We start from the raw sequence: 12,500 nt of genomic DNA, 5'->3' as shown, positions 1-12,500 counted from the left end.
CACTGCGCCTGATGGGACCGTGTTTTTATGTAACGTCGATGTCCTTTACAACACGCGCTGAAATGATTGTGATCGGCGATGTTTTTGTTCGGGGTGATGACAGTTTTATTTCAAGGCCGAGTCACATGAGCGATCTTAACAACGGAAATTTTGCTTCGGATTAAAGACGTGTTTGTTTGGTGTGTTTTTTTTTCCCCTGAGCCCACACTTGTTCACAAACATCGGCCAATTCCTATCTTTGCGCTGCAACGATCGTTCATGCGAAAGGGTGGAGGGTTTTTTTTTGTTGTTTTTTTTTCCCTATCGACTGACGCCCGTGAGGTCAGGTTTTCCAGTGCCGAGGTCTTGGGCCGCTCATTGCAACCAGCCCTGGCTACCTGGTGGTTACGACTGGCCAAGGTTGTGGATTGGTGCTGGTGGTGGTGGACAGGCCTCCAGCTGATGTTGTCTGAAGCTGACTTGTCCAGATTATGTAGTCACTAGCTTGTTGAAAGCCATGTTGGAAAGGACAGTTTCTTTTCTTTTGTGCTGGTTGATTGTTGATGGTTTGTTTGGAAATGCTGTCAGTGAGTTGATGCTGAAACATTTAAAACGTTTGTGACGGATGATGTGGATTCTATGTTCTACGGTTGTTTGTTTTGGTTTTTAATGAGCCGTTTCGCTATTTTTAAAGCTGTTTTCTCTCTTCAGCTAGACCATTACTGTGGAGACCAGTCCCTTTGGGGTTTCGATGGAGAAGACGGTTGCTTTTCTTTTGTGTGTTGGTTGATAACGTGAGTGCCGATGGTTGGTTTGGAAATGCTGTCAGTCAATACACGCTGTGTGGAAATGCTGTCAGTCAATACACGCTGTGTGGAAATGCTGTCAGTCAATACACGCTGTGTGGAAATGCTGTCAGTCAATACACACCGTGTGGAAATGCTGTCAGTCTATACACGCTGTGTGGAAATGCTGTCAGTCAATACACGCTGTGTGGAAATGCTGTCAGTCAATACACGCTGTGTGGAAATGCTGTCAGTCAATACACGCCGTGTGGAAATGCTGTCAGTCAATACACGCTGTGTGGAAATGCTGTCAGTCAATACACGCTGTGTGGAAATGCTGTCAGTCAATACACGCTGTGTGGAAATGCTGTCAGTCAATACACGCTGTGTGGAAATGCTGTCAGTCAATACACGCCGTGTGGAAATGCTGTCAGTCTATACACGCTGTGTGGAAATGCTGTCAGTCAATACACGCTGTGTGGAAATGCTGTCAGTCAATACACGCTGTGTGGAAATGCTGTCAGTCAATACACGCTGTGTGGAAATGCTGTCAGTCAATACACGCTGTGTGGAAATGCTGTCAGTCAATACACGCCGTGTGGAACTGTCTGGTTGGTGGAGGTCGTGCCGTGAAGTCAATTGATTGGCTGTTTTGGTTGAGTGATAGTTAACATTTCTGATTAATTAATGTTGTTCAGGTTGGATGGAGCAGGAGAGAGGAGGAGGAGAGGGGGGGGGGGGCGTGAGGAGAAGGGTGGGCAGGCGTTTGTCATGAATTTTATACCAAAAACGAAAAAATGTTTGAGACGGATGATGTGGAATTACGGTTTTTAATGTGCTGTTTCACGACTTTTCAAACTGTTCTTTCTCTCTGTGTCTCTCTCCCTGTCTGTCTGTCTGTCTGTCTCTCTCTCTCTCTCTCTCTCTAGCTTGGCCATTATTGTGGAGACCAATCCCTTTGGGTTGTTATCAATTTGTTGATGATGTAAACTGCCTTGAGCGTTTCCGATAACCGTGGTTTGAATAAGGGACTGGGGCAATGCCGTGCCATGCTGGAACTGATAGGGAGTCGAATGATGGCTTTGGATGGAAAAGTCTCTCACGGTCGGCGATGTTGTAGACGTGACGAGCGGGTCTTGCAGATGGAGATACTGGGTGTTTTGTTGTTGGCTGGAAGTGATGTTTGGAGCAACATACTTTGAGACACTGGACACAGACGTATTGAGGACGTTACTCTGTTCAGTGATGCGTATGTTGTTGGCGCAGCAGTGGATGATGCAGTCGTGTGTGTGTGTGTGTGTGTGTGTGTGTGTGTGTGTGTGTGTGTGTGTGTGTGTGTGTTGGTTCCCCCCGCGTGCCCCCACGTGATCGTTTAACATATCAGCATGGGGCCAATGTCTGGAGCTCTTTTTTTTTCCCCTTTCCTTTTTTTTTTTTTTTTTTAACCTGAATTATTCATTATATTTTGTTTTCCTTTTGTAACAATCGGTTGTTGTTATTTTTTCCGGTACCAATATTACCATCATTACTTGTGTACAGTATTTTTGTGCCTGTGGAATAGCATGATGTACTGGTTTGGTGACATCATTCACATATTTTGTGCAATTTTTTCATCTGATATGGCGTTGATATGGTTTGCTCACGTTTAAGAGCTGCGCGCGGCAGAAGGGATGGAGGAAGAGGTAGTGCGGGGGTGAGGGAGGGGGGGGGGGGCGGGGGAGGAGGGGCGTGGGGGGAAGGTGCCTTGTTCACCATAGATGGCCTTGTTGTTTTCCCAATGATTATGATACTTTATTTTTTTACTCTTGAAGTTTGATGAACTAACGCCGTTGTCGAGCCGGTCTATGTCCTTGTCAAGCACGTGGTAAAAGAACCACCGACAGTGGGTGTTTTCTGTTTACTTGAACGAATCAACAGTCTTCCTGTCAAATTGCCGAGCACTACACTTTTGGCTGCGAGAATTTCATGCACACTTGAACTAGTTACTTACTGATCTCCAACGACAATCCGAAGATGACCAGGTCATCGTTTTTCGTTGTTGTTTTTTTGTGTTTTTTTAAATAGTTTTTCAAAGATCAACTTGTATTGTTTGATTCTTTTTTTTTCGACTAATTATTTGTATCAGTGAAGTTTCTGTTACTGTGGAACACTTTAATACTATGCGTTTCAGACTAATGTTCATTTAATTCGGGATTTTAGGAAGAAGAAGAAGAAGAAGAGGTTTTGGTGAATTGCAATCGCTAATTTTCAGTATCGTTTGGCCATACTTTTGTCACGTGTATTTTATTTGTGCATCAACGTTATTCATTCCAAAAGTAATCTGCTGCTCATAATGTGCATCATTTCATTTGTTTCTCTTTCTTTTTTTGTGTTTTTTTGTATGTGTGTGTATTGATTGTATTCCCTTTTGGCGTCTGGTTGCTTTGATTGATATGAACATTCCATGTTTTCCTTCTGTTCATTCTTTTATGTTGGCATGCTTGCGATCGCTTGGACATGATGTATTTCCACTGGCAATCATTAATTCTTGTTACGTTTGTTGTTGTTGTTGCAGGGTTACTGATCGAGTGCGTCTGATAAGGTTTCGATCCATACTTTGTGGAACGATTGATCGCTCTCCTTGCTATAGCTTCAGTCTATGAAATACGATTATATTAACTTCAAATATTACGGTCTCAGACCATGCATTAGGAAACAGTTTGGGAACATGCTATGATAGTTATGCATTATTAGTAGGTGTGTGAGTACACGTTGTGATAGCTAAGGTCTCAGTTCATGCATTATGAACAGGTTTGAGCACATGTTGTGATAACTAAGGTCTCAGTTGTTGGATTATGAACAGAATCGAGCACACGTTGTGATAGCTAAGGTCTCAGTTCATGCATTATGAACAGGATGGTTTTTTTTGTTTGATTTTTTTAATTATTTTTTTTACGGTATTTTGATATCGAATGATGGGTAAAATTAGGAGAAGCATTTCGCTCAAAACGATTTTTTTTTTTTTTTTACTTATTAAAACCTGTCAGTATTATTACACACTCATTTCCAGTACAGTTAAGTATGTGTGATACCGCCCTCTCCAGGATGCAAAGGGAGAATTATTTCCCCATGACGGAAAGGGAATGACGTCATGCTGGAAGGCATTGTTGTTAAACCACTGTAGCTGTGTGTGATGAGCCTTTTCAAGATCCCCGCCAAGTGCACTGTGCACGAGAGATCCTGACACTGTTCAGTTCAATTATCCACCCTTCCTTCTTCATTACACACACACACACACACACACACACACACACACACACACACACACACACACACACACAAAGGGGGACACGGCGTGTGGCCTGGGGTCTCCATCAGAAACCACCTGTTCAGTGTGAATGAATGAAGCCTGGACAAAACTTTGTTGATGCGTACGTCACTTTTTAGATTAAATTTTTTTTTTTTTTTTTTTTTTTTTTTAGCTGATAGTTTTCCGGACAGGTCAGATTCGCCTATTCCCATTTCGCCTACTCTTCCACCTGAAGGCAAAAAAACAAACAAACAAAGAAACAAACCCCAGAAAGGTACGTCACCCTCAAGGGTCTCTTGAGAGCAGTCTCTCAGGGTCACCAAATCAGTGATTGACGAATTGGAATGACGTCATTCCCCCCCACCCCCCTCCACACCCCTCCTTTGTTATGAAACTGGATGACGTTTTGAGGGGAGGAGGGGAGTGTGGTGGCGGAGGAGGGGTTGGGGGGGGGGGGGTGAGCGTAGGGGTGTGTGGTGTGACACTGGTCACTGTTGCTGAGGAACTAACTACCATCAACAATAAGCAGTACACGACGATGGATGCATCACAATACTGTCTTGTGGTGAAGTGGGGCTGAAATCTAAGCTAGTCTCCCTACCCCACCCCCACCCCCCGGTTTTTTTGTGTGTGTGTGTTTTCTTTTGGGGGGGAGGAGGGGGGGGGCGGCGGGGGGAGAGTTTTTTGGTCAGCTCTGCAGACACTGGTCAACAGTTCGCATTTACCGGGTCATGCAACAACATTGGAGGTCAGAAGAGTGTGATATTAAAACGAAAAGAAGCGAACATCTTGTGTTTCCTTTCTTTGATTTAAAGGATACACCACTTCGTGTCCAGCACGTCCCTATAATTCAGGAGGATCACAATCATTTTAATTAGTTCAGGAGGAGCCAGGCAAAAAAACAAAACAAAAAAACAAAAAAAAGTCGGTTTTTCGCTCAGACTTCTGATTCAGCGTTTACTGGTTTATTATCAACGGAGGTAGTAGGGGTAGTAGAGAGGACTGAGGACTTGGTATGAAACATGAATGCTTTTAGAAAACTATAACAACTTGAAATGAAAAAGAAAAACGGAAAAGAGTGAAAACCTTAAGGCCTCTTATCCTGTAGTGTTTTTGAGCGAGAGTTAGACATTTTCTTTCTTTTTTTTTTCTTCTTTTTTTTTTTTATTATATCAGCACCACTCTTTCTTACAGTGTGTCTGCAAAACACGTTTGTGATTATGTACGAATGTTGTTGCTGTTACTTGGTCATCTTGTTGCTCATTAATAAACCATTTATATTGTCGACGTTTATATGCTGAGCTTTTTTCGTACATCTGTTGTGTGTTTGTGTTTGTGCGCGTGCGGGCGCGTGTTCGTAGATATGTATGTGTGGATGGGTGGGTGTGAGTGCAGGTGCGAGAGGTGAGAGAGAGAGAGGTAGGTGAATGTGATGAGTATGTGTGTGTGTGAGAGAGAGAGGGGGGGGAGGCACAGAGAGAGTGAGTGTGTGTATGATATATATATATATATATATATATATTATACTGAGAGAGAGAGAGAGAGAGAGAGAGAGAGAGAGAGAGAGAGAGAGTGCGTGCGCGAAGGCAAACTCCTCTACCAACTACACCCAAGACACTTCAGAGCACATCACGCTATTGTTAGTAATGTAACAGCAAAGTGAGAGCTGCATTATCAATTATTTCTCCAGTCAATGAGAAACCATTCACAGCTTAGTCTTTTGTGAAGGACTACGACTCTCAAACTAGGAGGCAAAATTGCACTGGCTCTTCATGCCGCAGCCTTCTGGGCTAGTTGGCCTTTGGGAACCATCCCAACGCCGACTGTCCTATAAACCCTCTTGGCCGAGAGAGTGGGGATGTGACTTGGGCAAGACACTCTCCACTATAATCAAATCCTAGCCCAAATAGTCGGAACAGCAGTTGCCTCCTCTGCTGTTCTGATGGTCATAGTCGGACACGACTGACTATCACATATATATATATATATATATATATATATATATATATATATATATATATATATATATATATATATATATATATATATAAATCATTGCCGAGGACGTAATGGAAATTTTTGACAGGAAATGACTGATGAACCCAGTACAGCCTGCCCTGGCTCACGTGTGCACTCTTGTTTATATAGCAATTTTCATGCAATTAAGAACGAAATTCTAAAGCAAGAAAAGAAAAGATGTCAACAGCGTGACACATTCATGAACGCGTGTAGTTCTGCAGACCATCACATACTACACAACACTCTCAAGTCCAAACTGTGGGTTTTGAACACAACTTTAATGCTCAGAGACTAACAAAAAACAAAAACAAAACAAACAAAAACAACAAAAAAACAAAAAACAACATACTCATGCACAAAATGGACAAAGCACCAACACAATTATATCGGGGGCAAATCTATCCCCTCCCCCACCACTCCCTCACACACGTGTGTGTGTGCGCGCGCGCGCGCGCGCGTGTGAACAGTGGGCAGCACTCGATTCCACGGGTCACCAGTTACCGTCACAGAACCAGGTCAGCACCGTTTTCTGCAAAACAGACTACAGAAAACACTATCAATGAAAGCTGAAGACAATTATAGCAATGTTTAAATTAACGCGAAACTTAACCACACACACACACTCATACACACAAACTGACGGGCGCAATAGCCGAGTGGTTAAAGCGTTGGACTGTCAATCTGAGGGTCCCGGGTTCGAATCACGGTGACGGCGCCTGGTGGGTAAAGGGTGGAGAATTTTACGATCTCCCAGGTCAACATATGTGCAGACCTGCTAGTGCCTGAACCCCCTTCGTGTGTATATGCAAACAGAAGATCAAATACGCACGTTAAAGATCCTGTAATCCATGTCAGCGTTCGGTGGGTTATGGAAACAAGAACATACCCAGCATGCACACCCCCGAAAACGGAGTATGGCTGCCTACATGGCGGGGTAAAAACGGTCATACACGTGAAAGCCCACTCGTGTGCATACGAGTGAACGCAGAAGAAGAATACACACAAACACACACACACACACACACTCACCGACATCACAACCACCCACACACCAACCACCCCTCCCCCAACACACACTCACATTCACTCACCGACACCACTACCCCAAGCCTCCGCCCACTCCTCCACACACTCACCGACAACACCTCCACCAGCACCCCCCACACACACACGCATTCACTCACCGACACCACCACCACCCACGTCCCCCCGCCCTCTTCCACCCCACACACTCAACGACATCAACACCACTAACCCCCCCCCCCCTTGCCCCCCCTTCCGCCCCACCACCCCCCTGCCACACACACACACACTCACCGACAGCATCCCCCCTCCCACGCACACACACACACAGACAGACAGACAGACACACACACTACTACACACTACTACCACCACCCCCATCCCGTTCGCCCCCCCCCCCACCCCCTCCCCCCCCCCCCCCACACACACAGCAACAAACCCACACCACACCCACCCACCCATCCACACCAACACCAATCTCCCCACCTTTCCTCCCCTCGCTCTCCCCCCCCCCCCCCCACCCCAACCAGCCCTCCTCAACCCTCACCCCCAACACCCACCCACACACACCCACACCCACACACAGACTCACACATCCCCTCACCCAGCCTCCAGAGGCCTGACGAGGAAGCGGTAGTCACTCTCCACCTGCTCCGCCGCCTCCACCACCTCCCTCTGCAGGCAGCGACAGCCGGGAAGCACGTGGAGCGCGTGAAGCACGCGCCTCGCCGCCCGCCTCACCCAGCACCACGCGTACACCGACACCATCACCCAGAACTGTTGAACGACATCGTCAGTCAGTCAGTCACCCCGCTTGGTCACAGCGTCAGTCAGTCAGTCACATGATGGAGTCTCCCGTGGGACCGACGGATGAGTAGGCAGGGCAGGTTTATCTGTCGGTGTGTGTGTCCTCATATTATGGGAGAAGAGGCTGATTCTGGATGCGCAGCACTTCCCACAGGTGTCGCAAAGGAAAACGTCTTCAGAAGTTGAACCCTGCTTCTTTCGCTCACGCTTGTCCTTAATGGCCAGCGTTCTCTCGTTTTCAAACGTCTTTTTTTTATGCCACTAGAGAACAGCATCCTCCAGCGAGAGCGGTCAAGGGCATCAGTTTTCCAGGAAGCGATTTCTATGTCACAGGCTTTGAGGTTTGTCTTCAAGGTGTCCTTGAAGCGCTTGCAGGGTCTTCCAAGTTCGAGGTGGCCTTCCTTCAGCTGGCCATACAAGAGCATCTTCGGGATCCAGTGCCAGCATAGGCTTTCGACGCTGGGCAGGCTGAAGGGCTAAGCTCATCGTTCCGACACTAGCCTGGTTGCCTGACCAGCACAGGTGACTCGTGAAGAAGAGTTGTGCGCGTCAGTCAGTCACAGCTGTCACAACAGCAGTCACCGTTGTGTGAAGTTAAACCAGCTGTGTAACACTGTAACATCGTCACTCACTCACCACTGTAACACGTCACCATTTAAAACAGTCATCACTGTAACACACATCAGTAACCACTGTAACACGTCACCACTAAAAGCAATCATCACTGTAACACACATCAGTAACCACTGTAACACGTCACCACTAAAAACTATCATCACTGTAACACACATCAGTAACCACTGTAACACGTCAACACTAAAAGCAATCATCACTGTAACAAACATCAGTAACCACTGTAACACGTCACCACTAAAAACTATCATCACTGTAACACACATCAGTAACCACTGTAACACGTCACCACTAAAAACAATCATCACTGTAACATACATCAGTCACCACTGTAACACGTCACCACTAAAAACAGTCATCACAGTAACACACATCAGTCACCACTGTAACACGTCACCACTAAAACAATCACTATAACAATCAGTAACCACTGTAACACGTCGCCACTAAAAGCAATCATCACTGTAACACACATCAGTCACCACTGTAACACGTCGCCACTAAAAACAATCATCACTGAAACACACATCAGTAACCACTATAACACGTCACCACCAAAAACAGTCATCACTGTAACACACATCAGTAACCACTATAACACGTCACCACTAAAAACAGTCATCACTGTAACACACATCAGTAACCACTGTAACACGTCACCACTAAAAACAGTCATCACTGGAACAAACATCAGTAACCACTGTAACACGTCACCACTAAAAACTATCATCACAGTAACATACATCAGTAACCACTGTAACACGTCAACACTAAAAGCAATCATCACTGTAACAATCAGTAACCACTGTAACACGTCACCACTAAAAACAATCATCACTATAACAATCAGTCACCACTGTAACACGTCACCACTAAAAACAATCATCACTGTAACAATCAGTAACCACTGTAACACGTCAACACTAAAAGCAATCATCACTGTAACAAACATCAGTAACCACTGTAACACGTCACCACTAAAAACAATCATCACTATAACAATCAGTCACCACTGTAACACGTCACCACTAAAAACAATCATCACTGTAACAATCAGTAACCACTGTAACACGTCAACACTAAAAGCAATCATCACTGTAACAAACATCAGTAACCACTGTAACACGTCACCACTAAAAACAATCATCACTGTAACAATCAGTAACCACTGTAACACGTCAACACTAAAAGCAATCATCACTGTAACAAACATCAGTAACCACTGTAACACGTCACCACTAAAAACTATCATCACAGTAACATACATCAGTAACCACTGTAACACGTCAACACTAAAAGCAATCATCACTGTAACAATCAGTAACCACTGTAACACGTCACCACTAAAAACAATCATCACTGTAACATACATCAGTCACCACTGTGACACGTCACCACTAAAAACAATCATCACTGTAACATACATCAGTCACCACTGTGACACGTCACCACTAAAAACAATCATCACTGTAACATACATCAGTCACCACTGTGACACGTCACCACTAAAACAATCACTATAACAATCAGTAACCACTGTAACACGTCACCACTAAAAACAATCATCACTATAACAATCAGTCACCACTGTAACACGTCACCACTAAAAACAATCATCACTATAACAATCAGTAACCACTGTAACACGTCACCACTAAAAACAATCATCACTATAACAATCAGTCACCACTGTAACACGTCACCACTAAAAACAGTCATCACTATAACAAACATCAGTAACCACTGTAACACGTCACCACTAAAAGCAATCATCACTGTAACATCAGTAACCACTGTAACACGCCACCACTAAAAAAACATCACTGTAACACACATCAGTAACCACTGTAACACGTCACCACTAAAAGCAATCATGACTAACACACATCAGTAACCACTGAAACACGTCACCACTAAAAACAATCATCACTGTAACAAACATCAGTAACCACTGTAACACGTCACCACTAAAAACAATCATCACTGTAACAAACATCAGTAACCACTGTAACACGTCACCACTAAAAACAATCATCACTGTAACAAACATCAGTAACCACTGTAACACGTCACCACTAAAAGCAATCATCACTGTAACATCAGTAACCACTGTAACACGCCACCACTAAAAAAACATCACTGTAACACACATCAGTAACCACTGTAACACGTCACCACTAAAAGCAATCATGACTAACACACATCAGTAACCACTGTAACACGTCACCACTAAAAGCAATCATGACTGTAACACACATCAGTCACCACTGTAACACGTCACCACTAAAACAATCATCACTGTAACATACATCAGTCACCACTGTGACACGTCACCACTAAAAACAATCATCACTGTAACAATCAGTAACCACTGTAACACGTCAACACTAAAAGCAATCATCACTGTAACAAACATCAGTAACCACTGTAACACGTCACCACTAAAAACTATCATCACTGTAACATACATCAGTAACCACTGTAACACGTCACCACTAAAAACAATCATCACTGTAACATACATCAGTCACCACTGTGACACGTCACCACTAAAAACAATCATCACTGTAACATACATCAGTAACCACTGTAACACGTCACCACTAAAAGCAATCATGACTGTAACGAACATCACTCACCACTGTAACACATCACCACTAAAAACAATCATCACTGTAACATACAGTAACCACTGTAACACGTCACCACTAAAAGCAATCATGACTGTAACATACATCAGTAACCACTGTGACACGTCACCACTAAAAACAATCATCACTGTAACATACATCAGTAACCACTGTAACACGTCACCACTAAAAGCAATCATCACTGTAACACACATCAGTAACCACTGTAACACGTCACCACTAAAAACAGTCATCACTAGAACAAACATCTGTCACCACTGTAACAACGCATTCTGGATCAGTGCTGTGGTATGGTAAACACATTGCATCGTGTCGAATCGTATTGCATTGTATCGTATTGTTTTGTATCGTATCGTATTGTGTTGCAATGTATCGTATTGTATTGTATTGCATTATTGCAATGTATCGTATTGTATTGTATCGTATTGTATTGTATTGCATTGTGTTGCAATATATCGTATTGTATTGTATCGTATTGTATTGTATTGCATTGTGTTGCAATGTATCGTGTTGTATTGTATTGTGTTGCAATGTATCGTATTGTATTGTATTGCAGTGTGTTACAATGTATCGTATTGCATTGCATTGCATTGTGTTACAATGTATTGTATTGTATTGCATTGCATTGTGTTGCAATGTATCGTATTGTATTGTATTGCATTGTGTTGTGTTGCAATGTATCGTATTGTATTGTATTGCATTGTGTTGCAATGTATCGTATTGTATTGTATTGCATTGTGTTGCAATGTATCGTATTGTATTGTGTTGCAATGTATCGTATTGTATTGTATTGTGTTGCAATGTATCGTATTGTATTGTATTGTATTGTATTGCAGTGTGTTACAATGTATCGTATTGCATTGCATTGTGTTACAATGTATCGTATTGTATTGTATTGCATTGTGTTGTGTTGCAATGTATCGTATTGCATTGTGTTGCAGTGTATCGTATTGTATTGTATTGCATTGTGTTGCAATGTATCGTATTGTATTGTGTTGCAATGTATCGTATTGTATTGTATTGCAATGTATCGTATTGTATTGTGTTGCAATGTATCGTATTGTATTGTATTGCATTGTGTTGCAATGTATCGTATTGTATTGCATTGCGTTGCAATGTATCGTATTGTATTGTGTTGCAATGTATCGTATTGTATTGTATTGTATTGCATTGTGTTGCAATGTATCGTATTGTATTGTGTTGCAATGTATCGTATTGTATTGTATTGCAATGTATCGTATTGTATTGTATTGCATTGTGTTGCAATGTATCGTATTGTATTGCATTGTGTTACAATGTATCGTATTGTATTGT

At 43.2% G+C, this 12,500-nt stretch overlaps 1 protein-coding gene across 1 annotated transcript in view; it reads right to left on the bottom strand.

Annotated features, from left to right (window-relative positions):
• Positions 1-6,406: 6,406 nt before the first annotated feature.
• Positions 6,407-12,500, bottom strand: part of LOC143287389 (uncharacterized) — a 10,923-nt gene continuing 4,829 nt past the window's right edge. Inside the window, exons 3-4 of the mRNA XM_076595369.1 lie at positions 7,700-7,872; positions 6,407-6,613 (exon numbers count right to left, since the gene is read on the bottom strand). Of these exons, the coding sequence (XP_076451484.1) occupies positions 6,589-6,613; positions 7,700-7,872 (198 nt within the window). The 3' untranslated portion in view covers positions 6,407-6,588. The remainder of the gene's footprint in view (positions 6,614-7,699; positions 7,873-12,500) is intronic.

This window comes from Babylonia areolata, chromosome 11, assembly GCF_041734735.1.
Source record: "Babylonia areolata isolate BAREFJ2019XMU chromosome 11, ASM4173473v1, whole genome shotgun sequence".
Lineage (NCBI taxonomy): Eukaryota > Metazoa > Mollusca > Gastropoda > Neogastropoda > Buccinidae > Babylonia > Babylonia areolata.
This window is presented reverse-complemented; position numbering and strand designations above follow the sequence as displayed.